A 17,155-nucleotide genomic window follows, 5' to 3' on the forward strand; every position below is an offset into this window, starting at 1 on the left:
TCTCTTTTATGCTTCACTTTTAAATCAAACAAAATATTTGGTAATGTTGACGTAATGCTGTGTAATTTTTTATTGGTCTTCGTATTATTGTGAAAGTGACCCTCTTCTTCATCCACGCAGTGTAATTGAGCCTTTTTGTTGACACCGTTTGCGTTCTTATTCAAATTCGTGCATGAGGAAAGTTCATCGGTGACTTTTCCAAGCAGAAGGTTATACATAGATAGGAATATGGTTTCAGGTTTTGTTCGAAAGGAACGTTGACCTGGTAAAATGACTCGAGTGTCATGATCCGAGTGTAAAAATAAATTTTAGTCGTTGAATTATTGACCTCTGCGGTAGCTTTTGAAGTCGTGTCATAAAAAGGCCTATATTGAAAATTAATGTTTTATTCGAATATGAGCTGAAATTACTTACTTACATTTTTCCATAATAGTAAAAATTTCAACTCAGTTTCTTCATTTTTATTTTTTTATTTTTTTTGGATTTTCGAGGAGAAATTAGTCTAGAACAACTATTTTAAGTTGCTGAGTAGCTTGAAAATTTTGAAGATCTCGACTGTAGGGGTATCTGTGATCGCATCGGACAACGCGAGATGCCTTTGTATTACGTTCGACTCTACCTAACGGCATTCCAGGTAGCTAAAAGCGGTTCTCGCGAGTCCGATGCATTCACATCCACCCTCTACATACTACAGTGATACATATACATTTAAAAATCGCTTTTTTTGTATATGTATCACGAAGTAGTACCCTAGTGAAGAATGCTAGCCACTATACCTGCACTGAACCTTTTTTCTTATACAGTTTTCTGTAATGTGATTGGTTGAACAATCTACATTACAAAACAACGTTATCGAAAAAGGTTTCAGGCTAGCTTCTTTTCTATTGGTTAATAGAAATAAGGGTTTTTATATAAATATAAGCTGTATTCAGCTTAGAAATTAGTCTTGTAAAAACCTACAACCAAATAACATCTCTCTTGTTAAGTTGGTGTTCGTGTTGCTTTCTTGACTCGCGTTTTCTCACTCTCTCTCTCTCTCTCCTCTCGCCTATTAGGGATGTTGGCTCGTGGTTTATAACGCGGCACGCACGGGGACTTATTCCGGGCGTAAAACAACAGTCAGATCGGGGTATTTATTCCGACCGCGCACGGGGACTTATTCCGGGCGTTTTCTTGTAGGTTTCCAGTCTGCTCGGGGTATGTATTCCGGGCGTAACTGAGGAACAATTTGAGGAGCTAGGCTCGCGATAGTTTGCACAAAAGCGCGGACATAACGGACGACCCTCCGCGTTACGATTTAAGACCACATAGGTCAACCAGGGCCTCGGTAGGCATACCATTACTGAGAAAAGTAGTACCGTTACCGAGAAAAGTGGTGCCGAAACCCGGGAACTATCGCGATCGCGTCAAGATGACTGTCACTACAGCTACCTCCACCGTTACCACCTCAACTGCAACTCCAACTGTAACCACTGCGAGTATCACTGCCCCGATCATGCATTCTACCTTTCGCGTTCTTCTAAACAACTTTATACCTGCAGATCCGAATCTCTGGTTTACACTAACTGATCGCCAGTTTCAAGCCCACAGCATCACTAACCCTGATGAAAAATTGGGCTTTATTCTCGCCAAATTACCGCATGAGGTACTGTCCAGGGCAAGCGATATACTAGCCTCAAAGGAGGCAGCGGATTTTGTACTTGCCAAATTAACCAAGCGAATTAACTCCCTATATCATGTTTCGAGTGAAGAACGCCTTGATGAGCTCCTCAAAAACTGCTCATTAGGAACTAAAAAACCTTCGGTGCTCTTAGCCGAAATGCGAATTTTGGCTGGTCCCGCCTCCAATGAAGAATTATTGCAACGCCTATGGATGCGCCGCCTACCTGTACGAATGCAGGAGCACCTAGCTGCGCATAACGTATCCCTAGAAGCGTTGGGGCAAATTGCTGACTCTCTGCACTCCGTAATGCTGAATACTGGACAAATCTCGAGTCTCACTCCATCAGCTGACCTGACCATGCAACAATTTTCGCAAATGCCTTCAACGTCCTTTGCCACACCGCAATTCGCGCCAATTCTACCAACTTCGCAATTTTCAGCGATTCCATCAACTTCACAATTTTCGCCAATTCCTTCGAATTCGGTAATCGAGCGCTTAGAACAACAAATTGCCGCACTTTCTGCACAAATTGCTGCCATCGCCTCTTCATCTAGGCCATCCAGGGAGCGCTCCCGCTCCAGAAGTGAAGGACCAAGGGACCGCAGTCGTTCTCATTCTCAATCTCGCTCAGCAAATCATCCTTACTGCTGGTATCATTTCAAATTTGGCATGGATGCTAAAAAATGCACTCCTCCGTGCAAATTTGTCTCTCCGAATTCCACTGGCAAACCGGAAAACCAGTAAAAGGGTTCGTGGCAGCGGCACACGACCCACTCACTCCGTCATCTCGCCGCTTACACCTGACTGACAGAAAAACTTGCACCGAATACCTGATCGACTCCGGCTCCGACTTCTCAGTTCTTCCTCCGCGATTTTCAAAGCTGTTCAAAAAAGCTAAAAACCCCATTTTTCCACTATTTGGGGCCAGCAATGAAAAAATCAACGCCTACGGATACGAAAATGTAGACCTTGACCTTGGCTTTCCAACTACGCTGCCATGGACTTTCATAATTGCGGAGGTTGACAGAGCAATCATTGGTGCCGATTTCCTGTACAACTATGACCTTGTACCTGACCTCAGACGAAAGAAATTGGTCAGGGGCAAAGAACTTTATGTTCAGGGCACTGTTAAATGGTCACCAGGCTCATCTATTCATGTGGTAGATAACACTAGTGATAAATACCATAAACTTCTGAACTCATTTCACGCTTTAATTCGGCCTGCACCTTTCAATGAAAAACCAAAACACGAAATTCAGCATCATATTGAAACCAAGGGTCCTCCAGTCTTTGCCAAACCAAGGCGTCTTCATCCAGACTTATACAAACGTGCAAAAAACGAGTTCAAAGAATTGATGAGACTTGGTATTGTTAGGCCATCCAAATCACCTTGGGCCTCACCTCTACTTCTGCGCCCAAAATCGGATGGTGAACTTCGACCATGTGGAGATTATCGCCAACTCAACACCATCTCCAAAGCTGATCAATACCCCCTGCCTCACATGAGTGACGTTCCTCCAAAACTGGTAGGCTGCAAAATCTTCTCAGTCGTCAACCTTGTTAAAGCTTTTCATCACATTCCAGTCCATGAAAATGACATTGAAAAAACAGCTGTAACTACTCCGTTTGGGCTTTTTGAGTATCTACGTATGCCTTTTGGCCTTAAAAATGCCCCTCGCACTTATCAACGCTTCATGAACATGATTCTGAGAGATTTTGATTTCGTTATGTGCTACCTAGATGATATCCTCATCTTCTCCAAGGATGAAGAGGAGCACCTGGAACATCTACAACTCGTCTTCCAGCGCTTATGCGAATATGGGCTCACAATTAACCCGGCCAAGTGCCAACTGGGACAGCGTGAAGTTACCTTCCTTGGGCGCACCATCTCAGCAGAGGGTATCCTTCCAAAGCAGCAAAACGTTGACAAAATTCTTGGATTACCAACACCAAAAACCATAGCTGAATTGAGGAGAGCAATCAACTCATTTTCTTTCTACCGTGAACACATCAAAAATGCAGCCACTCTACTCGCTCCAATGAACGATTTACTCAAAGGTCACACAAGAAACGTGATAAAACTCCAGTTCCATGGAATGACCACGCTCTTGCTTACGCTGAGTGTAAAAAACGTTTGGCAAATGCAATACTTCTCGTACCCAACCTCAATTGCCTTTACAACTCACCATAGATGCCTCTGACACTGGTCGGAGCAGTGTTGGAGCAGATCCAGCCAGATGGAGTAATCCAGCCTCTAGGATTTTATTCTGCCAAGTTGAACGAACGTCAGCAAAATTATCCTACCTATGATCGCGAACTTCTCGCCATTCACGAAGGTTTACTTCATTTTCGCCATTTAATCGAAGGTCATCCAAATTTCACAATTTTCACGGATCATCAACCACTGACTTACGCTTTTCAAAGAAACCAGTCAGCAACAAGCGATATAACGCAAGGCGTGCAGCTCACCTCGATGAAATTGCTCAAATCACCTCCAACATCAAACACATATCTGGAAAAAGTAACCAAGTCGCAGATATGCTGAGCAGAGTCCATGAAATTTCCGCACCTGTCAACCAATCAACTATTGCAAATGAGCAGAAAAATTGCCCTCAACTGAAGAAATGGCTAGATGGCACTGAAAATTGTCCATTCACCTTAACTCCGTACCTGCTACCTGATAACTCAGTTCTACAGTGTGACAAAACTGAGCACAACAATGCAAGGCTATACATACCTGCCAATCTTCGACTCAAAATTTTCCAACAACTTCATAACCTCTCTCATCCAGGCCCAAATGCAACATTACGCCTAATTCAACAGAGATACATTTGGCCAGGAATGAGGAAACAAATTCGCAACTGGGCTCAAAGTTGTGACCTTTGCCAAAAAGCCAAAATCACAAAACACACTCGATCCAGCTACCAGGCATTTCCACCATCTGAAAAATTCGAACGAGTGCGCATTGATATTGTTGGTCCATTTTCCGAGAGCCATGGCCAAAAATACCTGCTCACAATGATTGACAGATATTCCAGATGGATGGAAGTTGTGCCCATTCCAAACATCAGAGCCGAAACTGTTGTGAGAACCATAATGGATAACTGGATTTCCCGGTACGGCGTCCCAAAGGTCATCACAACTGACAGAGGGACCCAATTTATATCAGAAATACATCATTCGTTCATTACTCTGCTCGGAGCTCAACATTTCGCTACCACTGCCTATCACCCTCAATGTAACGGCATAATTGAGCGCCTACATCGCCGCCTTAAAGAAGCACTCAAATGCCACAACTCAACCTGGACCAAGTCGCTACCAGTTGTGCTGCTTGGACTTCGCACAGCATGCAGAGATGATTTTCCATTTTCCCCAGCTGAAACTATGTTTGGGAAAGCAATTCGTCTACCTGGTGATTTCCTTCAATCAACAGATAAGCCAGACATCCTACCTCTTCCAGACTATGTAAGCAGCTTAAAAACAGCATTCGCCACCTTCAGACCAGCACCCTTCTTACATAAGACTTCAAAATCATTCTTTACTCATCCAAAACTACACACTGCGAAAAAAGTATATCTCCGAACGGATAGTGTAAAGCAGCCACTCTCATTCAACTACACTGGTCCATATGAGGTGATTAAAAGAACTGAAAAAGTCTTTACAATTGATGTGGATGGTACAATAAAAACTGTTAGCATTGACAGACTGAAGCCTGCATTTTACTTGGATGAAAACCCAGAAAAACAAAGGGAAAACAGAAAAGAACCCAAAACTCCCTCTTGGAATGAACCTGATAATTTTCCTCCCCTTGATCCTGCTCCTGTACAGTACACCACTAGATCAGGGAGAACAATCAAACAACCAGACCTGTATGTTGCTTCCCTAAATACTAAAAAACAAGTAACATGGGCAACCAACCTACAAGATATTCGCTATTTTTCTTAATATTCTAATGTAAATTTCATTTTTTAATTTCTACTCAATAATTAGTTCTAATTTTCACTCACAGTGCTAAAATCACTCATATATTGACCTAATTTCAATTTTTTTTTCTCTTCTCAATTTTTTTTTTTTGGAACTTTTGTTTTTTTTGCACTGTTTATTTTTACGCTGTGTACATATTTCTTCAATTTTTTTATCAGCTCCGCCTCTACGGGGGGAGTCTTGTAGGGGTATCTGTGATTGCATCGGACAACGCGAGATGCCTTTGTATTACGTTCGACTCTACCTAATGGCATTCCAGGTAGCTAAAAGCGGTTCTCGCGAGTCCGATGCATTCACATCCACCCTCTACATACTACAGTGATACATATACATTTAAAAATCGCTTTTTTTGTATATGTATCACAAAGTAGTACCGTAGTGAAGAATGCTAGCCACTATACCTGCACTGAACCTTTTTTCTTATACAGTTTTCTGTAATGTGATTGGTTGAACAATCTACATTACAAAACAACGTTATCGAAAAAGGTTTCAGGCTAGCTTCTTTTCTATTGGTTAATAGAAATAAGGGTTTTTATATAAATATAAGCTGTATTCAGCTTAGAAATTAGTCTTGTAAAAACCTACAACCAAATAACATCTCTCTTGTTAACTTGGTGTTCGTGTTGCTTTCTTGACTCGCGTTTTCTCACTCTCTCTCTCTCTCTCCTCTCGCCTATTAGGGATGTTGGCTCGTGGTTTATCACGCGGCACGCACGGGGACTTATTCCGGGCGTAAAACAACAGTCAGATCGGGGTATTTATTCCGACCGCGCACGGGGACTTATTCCGGGCGTTTTCTTGTAGGTTTCCAGTCTGCTCGGGGTATGTATTCCGGGCGTAACTGAGGAACAATTTGAGGAGCTAGGCTCGCGATAGTTTGCACAAAAGCGCGGACATAACGGACGACCCTCCGCGTTACGATTTAAGACCACATAGGTCAACCAGGGCCTCGGTAGGCATACCATTACTGAGAAAAGTAGTACCGTTACCGAGACGACGAAAAATGATAACTTCAACAGATAAAATGAAACAAAAAGAAAAAAATATTTTTTGCTGTTAGAAAAGAATGTACTGGGGTTGAAAAGCCCAAATCTCGAACCACGCGTCCCTTTGCGTGTACATGCCAAATTCCATCCCCTTTTACAAGAGAAGTACATAGTTCCACTTGACAGAAAAAAATTTTGAACTAGACCAAATTAAATCTTGCATAGATCACCAGTCAAAATTTCAAAGAATTAAAGTACATTTTTTAAATGTTTGGTGAATTTTTGAAAATCAAATTTGGATTAAAAACGAGGAAAAAATCAAAACTTCACCAAATCTCTCCCCCCCCCCAAAAAAAAAGCAAAAAATTAAGGAAACTGAAATTTAGCATGCATCCATATTTTCGATCACATGAATTCGTTGTAAACTGTTTCGAACCATTTTGAGTAGTACTGGCACCTCCAGTAAATTCTTGAAAGTTGAAATTTCTACAAAATTTCACCCATTCGGAGCTGGTAAGCTTTTACTGATTTTTTCTTCAGAGGAAGAGGGCGAAGGAGAGGCAATAAGTAACTTCTTGCATCTAGTTATTAATAATTTAATTAATTCTCATGAAATCATCGGTTGTGGACTAAATATGTATAGCATACAAAGTGATTTGTCTTACTAGGTAAATGACGAAATTTTTATGGGGATTCCAAAAGAAGGAGGTTGTGATGACTCAACGAACAAGGTAAAACTGTACAAACTTGATATGGGTAGCTCTTTTTGGTTCATCTCTTCGCCTCTGAAGATACCTGAATTCAGTGCATTATTCTGCCCGTTCTATCGAACTGAAAGTGGATTACATTTGAGAAATTAACTGATTGCGAGATGAATGTGTATATTAGGTAAGGTAGTTCTGCAGCAAAATTTTGAAGATTTGTTTCTTTCGTATAATTTTTCAAACATGACAGCTTGACAGCTCTAGTCAAGTTCACAGAATTGAAAAAATCGTCTAGTAAGGTACAGACCAATATAGTTTTTTCCTGAAGTAATCGTAATTCTCTTTCGTGAAAATTTCAATTGTGATATCTCTAAATGATCACTTTTGAATGTAGTTACCTAGTCTTGAAATTATCACAAAAGTCAGTATATAAGTAACTACTTACGTATTCCTTTTTTATGCAGCTTTCGACTTTATCCCTTACAGCGCGGCATACTTGCCATGGTCTCGTTTCTATTGGTAATCCTTCTTTTTGAAGGCATAAGTGTACTAAAAAGTTTTTTGGATCCTTTTAAAATAAAAATTGAATTAATCCAAAAAAAGAATTATGTACTAGCTTTAATTGAAGCATAATTCAATGTAGGTATAGATACCATTGTAGTGCTACTTACAGGAGTTTTAGGAGTCTGAAGAGTCTGAGGAGTCTGCAAATGAGCCAATTGAATACAGTAGACTGTAAAATAAAAAACCAACAGTTGCTATTGATTATTGCATTGTAGCTCACAGGTCACTTGAGCAGATTGAAACCGAAAAAGCTTACCACAAAAAATAAAGACAAGCGGTTGGGTAAGAAAACATTTCATTTTGCATGAGAAAGTATGAAGAATTAAGTTTGTTAATGATTTTCTTGATAATTAGAATCAAATGTAGGTACATAAGCACTCAAGAATTCAAATTCATTTACGTTGAACATTTAACAAAGTTACGTCTTATCATACCTACACGATGATAAGTAGTTTACGGAAATAAGCTGCTGTAATTACCAATACCTACTCATACATAGATTGAGTCGATTCAACCAAACCGACGTTAAAATGAAAAATTCAATTTTTGTTCCGAAAATCGTGTTTTAAAATCATCAAAAATGGTGGAATTTGAGGATTGGTTGAAAAAAGAAATAATTGTCCATTTTGAATTTTTGAATTTCAATGTGCAAATTACTTTGTGAAAAAATTATTAAATTCATACTTATAGGTATAGGTACCTTTTTCAATTCTGTTCTTACAAAATTATGGTTTCAAACATTTCAAATGACACTGAAATGCATTTTTTAGAATCTTTGAAGTCGATTCTAATCACATTCAGTGTGTGGTGCTATGCCAGCCAACTCTTGAATCCAATTGAAATGAATTATTGACTAAAATAGTGATCAAATTCCCCCTCGCTCCCCCTCCCATAAACTAGTCATGGGTCAAAAAAATATCGTTGAGTGGGTATTACAACCCTGTTTTTTAGGGTGTCATTGTGATGGAATTCGCTGGTTTACTGCTTACTTGTGTGAGAAAATCTTTCTAACCGCGTATAATTGACAGGCCAACAAACAAATTGTCAGAAATCTAAGAAGTTGATGGAATTGAAGTTGTAAAGCAGTACTCGTGTCTTGGATTCATCATAGAAAATATTGAAGGTTGTGAAGCTGAGATACATCACTAATCACCACTTTCAGCTGACAAGAACTGTGATTTTGAACTTGTTTGAAACAAATATGGAGTGATTCAGCAATATGCAAGACATTAAAAATTGAACTGGAGTGGTGTTCTCAGTGTTCCTATAATATGCATCAGAGATGGAATCAACTGACGGAAATGTGGTGCTGGAGGTAACTATTGCAGGTCCCTCAAGTTTAGCAATTTGGGCTAGTTTTTTTTTTGGAATTTCACAAAAAATCAAGAAAGGAAAATTAAAAAAAAAAATAGAAAACTTATGAAAATTGTTGTACGAGTAAAAAAGCAAGATTTTTGACAGTTTTGTTATAAGCATAATAAGCAAAATTTATTTGGTAATTCTGGAAGAAAGAAAAACTTTTTGACTATTTTGGAAAATCTTGACCAAAAAAACAAAACTTTTTCACAATTTTAGTAACTAAAAAAAACGAAAACTTTTTCACAATTTTTAGCAATTATTTCTGCAAGGAATTAAATTTTTTGGAAAGCAAAACTTTTTTGAATTCAATTTTAAAAAGGAGTTTTTTTCAAAAAATGAAGGACTTCTCATTTGTAAAAATTTTTACATTCATTTTTACAAATTTATACTTAATTTATACTTTTTTCCATTATAATGTGCCTATACTGCTACAAAGGCCAGAGGCATGGCAAGTAAAAAGGCTACAGCTGTGTCAGAAGTTCGCTGGAGTATAGAAATTTAAACAGGTTGGCAATGGTCTCTGGGTCATCAAATAGAATCTCTAATAATGTATTTGGTAACTTGAACATATTTTTTAATTCACAATATTTTGGACAGTCAATTAAAATGTGATGGATGGCGATTTGGATAGAACATAAATGGTATAAAATGGAAGAGGTCTTTCTTATAGGAGATGGGCATGTGCGAGTTTCGAGTGTCCAATGCGCATTCTACACTAAGCTGTTTTCTTTTGGTGGTTGATTTGGTAGGAGGTGGGCCAGAATTAAACTGAAGGTTTGATGGGTTGATGTAAGTACTTAATTTCAATTATTAGACCATTCTGAGCATAAGTGGTTGTTCACAACAACTTTGAAATCAGCACTATGGACTGGTATGTTTGGTGCTGGCTGAAGTAAGGCCGCTTCTTTTATTGCCATTTTGTCAACTGATTTGTTTCCTTCAATGTCTTTATATCTTGGAATCCATGCCATTGTAACGTGACAGAAAGGAAGTGTGGTCAAAAGGAATAGGTATTATTTCTTTAGCCGGTGGATGTTGAGAATGATGATGCAAATTCAATAGGCAAAGAAGTGCACTAGCTGAGTCAGTAAGAATAAGAGATTTACTTTTGCATGCTTGAAGTTTGTTGAACTGCTAATTTGATTGCAAATAATTCAGTAGAGAGAATTGAGTAGAATGATGGTTTGATGGTATAAGAATATCAAATGACTATACAAACTGGTTACTGAGTAGGTACTACACATCTAACAAATGAGCCATATTTTGATTCATCTGTGAATATTTCAACACAATTTTCATAATTATGTTGGTAGGTATCAATTCTTGATGAGCCCTTTTAATTGAAGCATGTGTTTCCAAAACGCACTAAGTCCATTTTCAAAGATTCTGAGGTTGCAAGGCCATCTAGCATAAAATTGCGGCCCAAAATGGCTGATTTTTTTATATGTTGTGCCCAAGGGTCTTGGCTACAACATATCAAAAAATCAGCCAATTTGAGCCATTTCTACGTTTCCAAATTGTACTAACAAGGGAAGCCCCCCACATGAGAATCTCCAATTCGAATGAAACATGGACTGTTGGAAAGAGGACCTCAAAAACCATCCATCCCCCAATTTTCAGCTGCTCAAGTTGATTTTTCGATTTTTGGCGAATTTTTGAAGTTTTGTGTACACAAGAAAAGCTGTTCAACTCACAAAATGGAAAAAAACTACAAATATCCATCTCTCCCGCGTATCAACTTCCGGAGCTCAAATTTGGGCCAAAGGTAGTCTTCTAGATACCTGATCGACTCATACGTTCATACCATCATTGGCCGGATCCGGCCAATGGTGGTATGAGTCGATCAGGTATCTAGAAGACTACCTTTGGCCCAAATTTGAGCTCCGGAAGTTGATACGCGGGAGAGATGGATATTTGTAGTTTTTTTCCATTTTGTGAGTTGAACAGCTTTTCCTGTGTGCACAAAACATCAAAAATTCGCCAAAAATCGAAAAATCAACTTGAGTAGCTGAAAATTGGGGGATGGGTGGTTTTTGAGGTCCTCTTTCCAACAATCCAAGTTTCATTCAAATCGGAGATTCTCATGTGGGGGGGCTTCCCTTGTAAGTACCATGAATTTCTTATCAATATTCTTTTGGACTTAGTGCGTTTGGAAACACATGCTTCAATCATCTCTATGTTGGTTTTTCCCAAAATTGTGTGATAAGGTGAAGTCACACCTTGTTTATAATGGTAATTGAAAAACAACTAATAAAATAAATTTAAAAGTTTGTCTGGCATTTAATTTTATGTGATTTTTCATTGAAAAGTTGGAATATTTCAACTTTTCAATTACTTTTTGTAGTTTTTCAATTACAATTACCTATAAGGAGCCTTAAATCGTTATCTTCAGTTCTTCCCACCAAGGTAATAAATAGAATCGAGTTTCATTACAAAATGAGATATTTTTCTGGAATTTTTTTTTTGGGGGGGGGGGAATCATTTATTTTTTAGGGCAATAATGGGGGGGGGAGGTCAAAATTCTATTTGGATATGGATTATATTTCTTTTGTCGTTATATGAAATTGAATTGTGGTTCCTACATATTACCTAAATTGTCATGCTGAACCGTCATTAACAATATTGTTGTCGAAATACATACCTAATCTATTATGTCGTTTGAATGTTCTGTTGTTTTTACTGTTGTGCCAATATTTATACTCCCCAATTGGTATTAATCAGGATATTTTAGTAAGATGACTGCCAGTTAAAATGAACTGTCAGCTTCCGGAGATGAAAATAGCCCCTCCTACAAAAAAAAAATGTTGAGGAATTTGCTGCCCAAATTGATGATTTTGTAATTTATTCCAATTTTAGATTCCCAACTTGCAAAAAAGTATAGGTACACTACACTTTTAATTCAACTTGTCGCCTCAGATTTGCGATCACCTGCCCTAATCAATGCAGAATGTTGAACTTATGACATTGATAGGATTACATTTTCAGCTGCCAGTGTTGATTATAATGTCTTCTGGAGCGATTTGAAATTGTCAAAAAAAACTAAAGGGTCAATTTTAGCTGTAGGCTCCAGGGTGGCCCAAAAATTGTCGTATTTGGGGGGGGGGTAAAGGTACCAATAGGCTATTTCCACGCTTCTGAAAAATTCAACCAGAATTTATTTCTGGAGTCTGGGTCACTTGCTCTTTCAGTGAGTCGAATTTCAGCTCAACCTAAGTTGACAAGTCATAGATCAAAGGCTCCCTTGTAAGCATTTTCTATTCTTCCTTCACTTATTCCAACCAAACCAACCATTCATATTCTTCAAAAAACTAATCAACTGAAATAATTGGAAAACATGAAGTGATAAAATATACAGTTGTATTTTGTATTGATCTTGTATGTAGTAAACAAAATCACTCTTATTACAATTTCTCTGATGAGTAGTATGTAATCCACAAAACAACCGTCAAGTACAAAACTTATTCTATCTGATGTGTAGCTCTTTATCCCCGAATATTGTACATAGGTATTTGAATTCAGTGCGATTTACTTGGATGGTGAACTGTTCATCATTTTCTCCCACTTCATCTAAAAACGAAAGTAGTTAGGTCATGTAAATTGTTGCCTTTGACTATTTATGTAGTCTTGAAATATATGTTTACAAAATTCAGTAGGTATACTTACGTGTTCCCTATTTACACAGCTTGAGAATTTATCCATTCTTTTAGTGGATAATTTCCATACATCCGTGTTTATTGGTAAGTTGTCTTCTTCAAGGCATTTCTGTATTATATGAATATTTAGCTCCTTTTAAAATGAAAATTAAATTATTTCACAAAAATACTGACTCGCTCTGATTGCAGCATGATTCAATTTAGGTAGATTGAGTATTACAGTTCTACTTACAAGATTCGTTGTATCATGCGAGTAGGAGTACCCGTAATCGTACGAGCACAGTTGGACACAGTTGACTGTGAAATAAAATAATGACAATTTCTACTAATTATTAAGTAGGCTACTTGCATTGAAAGTAGGTTACAAATCATTTAAGAAGATAGAAACCAAAAAAATGCTTACTGCAAAAAATAAGGACGAGAAGTTGGGAAAGAAAACATTTCATTTTGCGTGAGTACAACTAAATCATATTATGTTGATGGTTTGCTTGAAAATGTGATGGAATTGTGAGCGCTCAAGAATATGAATCCATTTACGTTGAACGTTTAATGAAGCTATATGGCCTTATCATATACTCAATGATTAGTAATAATATTGATAGAAATAGGTTGTTATAGATTAGGATGATAATTTATAACCAAACATTGGAATTCATGTTTTAAAATCAAAAAGGATGGGATTTGAGGTCATATCAAAACATGTAGATCCTGCTTCTTCAAGCACGGTGTCCAACAGGTCATGCAAGTATGCAAGTCATATATTGGTCTACTAATACGTATGTACTTATCAGAAAAATAAAACTAAAAATGAAAAAAAAATCACTCATTAAGAAATCATAAAACATAATCTTGATGAATCAGTTTTTCATTGTTGTCATTTGAATCATTTGAATGTAAATCTTGTATATATTCATATCATCATTTCTCACTAAAATACCTACCTACTACATACAAGTTAATGGTCATTATTTTCACAAAAAATTGATATTTTTTCATTAAAAATCGTAATTTTGTTACTGAAAGTCCAACGAAATTAAAATTCTTCAATTTCCCCATTTCCTCTCCCCCTACAAATAAATCAATAATTTTTCACTTGCATTTTTAGTGGTGGTTTTTCCAACAAAAAGTGTCACCTTTTTTTTTTTTTTACCAAAAACGTATCTTTTTTTCACTTTGAAATACTTCGTTAACTTTTTTCAATTTTGTTCTTGCAAAATCGTTTTTTGATACTGAAATGGAATTTTTCGAACTCGGAAGTAAATTTCTTTCAAAAAAACAATCAACTGAAACAACCGGAGAACGTGAAATGATAATTACAGTTGCATTTAATCTGCTAATACTCGAACAAAACCACTCATAATTACAATCACTGATGAGTAGGTAATTCACAAAACAACAACGATTACATTCTGGCGATGCAATGGCATCGACGAAAATGAGAATATGAGTACTTAATAATAAAAGTACAAAACTTATTCCATGTGTTCTTTATTCTTGAATTTGAAATGAGCCGATGCGTCGTCGAAGTCCTTTTTCCACTTGAACGTGTACAATTGACTGCTCATTTTCATTCTCTCTAACTATAAAGTTAAAAATAGATCAGATTTGAGAATTTTGTAACTGATAGTGAGATAAATTTACCCTAAATTGTCCCCTGTAAATGTTGTCTAAAAATGATCACAAAAGTCAGTAGGTAGTATACTTACGTGTTCACTTCTTATGCAGGCTTTGACTTTTTCCTTATCAGTAGGGCATAATTGCCATGGTAATGCATTTAATGGTAATCCTTCTTCTTCAAGGCATTTCTGTATGATATGAAGATTTAGCTCCTTTTGAAATAAAAATTAAATTAGTTCACAAAATTAACGACTTGCTGTAATTGCAGTACCTATAATCAATCCGATATTGGCAGATGTCAGTATAGTTATATTTACCGTATTAGGTACATAATCCTCTAGTTGGACACAGTTGACTGTAAAATAAAATAATAACAATTTACGTTAATTATTGTAGCGTAGATACAGGTCACAAAGGAAGCTTGAAATCGAAAATCTTACCAAAAAAAATGATGACAAGGAGCTCGGAAAGAAATTGTTTCATTTTGCATAAGTATAGAATGATGAAACATTGATTGATGTGAACGCTCAAAAATTAGAATGTGTTTGCCTTGAGTGTGTAGGTATGGTAATGAAGTTATGCCTTATCTTGCTCAATGAGATAAGGTGAATATCGATATGATAATTGGGTTTAAAACTTTCGCCAAATCCAACAGTCAAATCTGAGATTAAAAACAGCGCCTTGAAAATCGTTTTTAGATACTGAAATGGAATTTTTCGAACTTGGAAGTCAATTTTTTTCAAAAAACTAATCAACTGAAATAACCAGAGAACGTGAAATGATAAGTACAGTTGTATTTGATCTGGTAATACTTTAACAAAACCACTCATAATTACAATCACTGATGAGTAGGTAATTCACTAAACAACCACGATTACATTTTGGCGATGCAATTGCATCGACCAGCATGAGAATATTGAGTACTAAAAGTAGGTACACAACTTATTCCATGTGATATAGTTCTTTATCCCTGAGTCTGAATTCAGTCCGATGTATACTTGAACGGGTATATTGAACTGTTCATTTTCATTTTCTTCACCAACTGAAAGTGGATCAGGTTTGAGAATTTTATGATATCGATAGTGAGATAAATTTACCCTAAATTGTCCCCTGTGAGTGTATAATGTATATTTTGAAAATGTTCACAAAAGTCAGTATAGGTATGATACTTACTTGTTCATGTATTATGCATCTTGCGACTTTTTCCCTATCAGCTAAGCATAAAGTCTCTGGTACTGCATTTAATGGTAATCCTTCCGTTTGAAGGCATTTCTGTATGATATGAATTTGCTCCATTTGAAATAAAAATTGAATTAGTTCACAAAATTAATGACTTGCTCTAATTGTAGTAGGATAATTAATCCGTTATTGACAGATATCAGTATACGTAGTTATATTTACTTTATTCGGTCCATAATTCTTTGGTTGGAGTTGGACACAGTTGACTGTAAAATAAAACGTAACAATTTACGCTAATTATTGTAGCGTAGTTACATGTCACAAAGGAAGATTAAAACCGAAAATGCTTACCAAAAAGAATAATGACGAGGAGTTCGGAAAGAAAGCGTTTCATTTTGCATGAGTGTAGGTAGGTAGGGTACAATAAAACATTAGTGATCTGAACCCTCAAAAATTAGAATGCGTTTGCATTGAACGTCTAATGAAGGTATACCTTATCTTGCTCAATCAGATAAGTAGATAAATATTGATGATAATAGGGCTCAAATTTCCGTTAAATTCCGAAGTCGATTCTGAGATGGAAACAGTGCCTTTTACAAATAAATTTTGAGAAATTTGTGACAACAATTTTGAAATACTTGCAGGTCATTCTTTTTCAATTTTATTCTTACAAAATTGTTTTTTGATAGGTATTGAAATGGAATTTTTCGAACTCAGAAGTTAATTTTATTCAAAAAACTAATCAACTGAAATACACGGAGAACGTGAAATGATAAGTACTGCAGTTGTATTTGATCGATACGAATGAGAATATGAGTACCTAATAAATTAATGATAAAAGTACAAAACTTATTCCATCTGGTAACTATAGCTCTTTATCCCTTTTTCCCTGCATCTGAATTCAGTTCGATCTGATCTTGAGCGTGTGTAGGAGGTAATGATCCGCTCAGTTTCATTCTCTCCAGAAACTAATGGTGGATCAGATTTGTGAATTTTGTGGTAAATTGTCCCCTGTGAACATAGTCTAAAAATGTTCACAAAAGTCGGTAGGTAAATAGTATACTTATGTGTTCATTTCTTATGCACATTGCGACTTTTTCCTTGTCAGCAAAGCATAATTGCTCTGGTTCTGCATCTAATGGTAATCCTTTGGTTTGAAGGCATTTCTGTATACAGTGGTGTGAAAATTATTAGACTAGCGCAACTACATAAACAGATTTTTGCAGTTTTATCGGGGAAATATCAAATAAACTCATTTTGAATTTTTTATACCATATCATTGACCACAAGGAACACTTTTTTTTGGTTTGGAAGCATTCATTTACTTTATAAAAAAATTTTCGAGTTGTGAAATGAAATTTCCCCATTTAGGAGAACATCAGTTTTTCAGTAATAAATAACTATAAATTTGTAAATCTGGAAGTAATTAAACATGGATTCCGATGA

At 36.7% G+C, this 17,155-nt stretch overlaps 2 protein-coding genes across 7 annotated transcripts in view; one reads left to right on the plus strand and one right to left on the minus strand.

Annotated features, from left to right (window-relative positions):
* The window catches only part of LOC135833475 (uncharacterized), a 147,825-nt gene that overhangs the window by 1,788 nt on the left and 128,882 nt on the right, over nucleotides 1-17,155 (plus strand). The window lies entirely within an intron of this gene.
* Nucleotides 12,600-16,200, minus strand: LOC135833472 (uncharacterized). 6 transcript variants are annotated; one of them, XR_010556468.1, is made up of 11 exons: nucleotides 16,061-16,200; nucleotides 15,932-15,975; nucleotides 15,704-15,820; nucleotides 15,367-15,572; nucleotides 14,971-15,285; nucleotides 14,802-14,885; nucleotides 14,620-14,742; nucleotides 13,317-14,493; nucleotides 13,146-13,210; nucleotides 12,924-13,046; nucleotides 12,600-12,827 (listed from the first exon to the last, which is right to left on the minus strand). XR_010556468.1 is itself a non-coding variant. In XM_065347314.1 (11 exons), the coding sequence occupies exons 5-8, from the start codon at nucleotides 15,011-15,013 to the stop codon at nucleotides 14,386-14,388; spliced, it is 312 nt and encodes a 103-aa protein (XP_065203386.1). In that variant the 5' UTR covers nucleotides 15,014-15,285; nucleotides 15,367-15,572; nucleotides 15,704-15,820; nucleotides 15,932-15,975; nucleotides 16,061-16,199; the 3' UTR covers nucleotides 12,600-12,827; nucleotides 12,924-13,046; nucleotides 13,146-13,210; nucleotides 13,317-14,385. The 6 variants fall into 6 exon arrangements, 5 of the variants coding, with proteins under 5 accessions (XP_065203386.1, XP_065203388.1, XP_065203389.1 ...); XM_065347314.1 differs by having other exon boundaries at nucleotides 14,848-14,885; nucleotides 16,061-16,199; XM_065347316.1 differs by having other exon boundaries at nucleotides 13,146-13,235; nucleotides 14,848-14,885; nucleotides 16,061-16,199.

The sequence above is a fragment of the Planococcus citri genome, chromosome 1 (genome assembly GCF_950023065.1).
Source record: "Planococcus citri chromosome 1, ihPlaCitr1.1, whole genome shotgun sequence".
NCBI lineage: Eukaryota > Metazoa > Arthropoda > Insecta > Hemiptera > Pseudococcidae > Planococcus > Planococcus citri.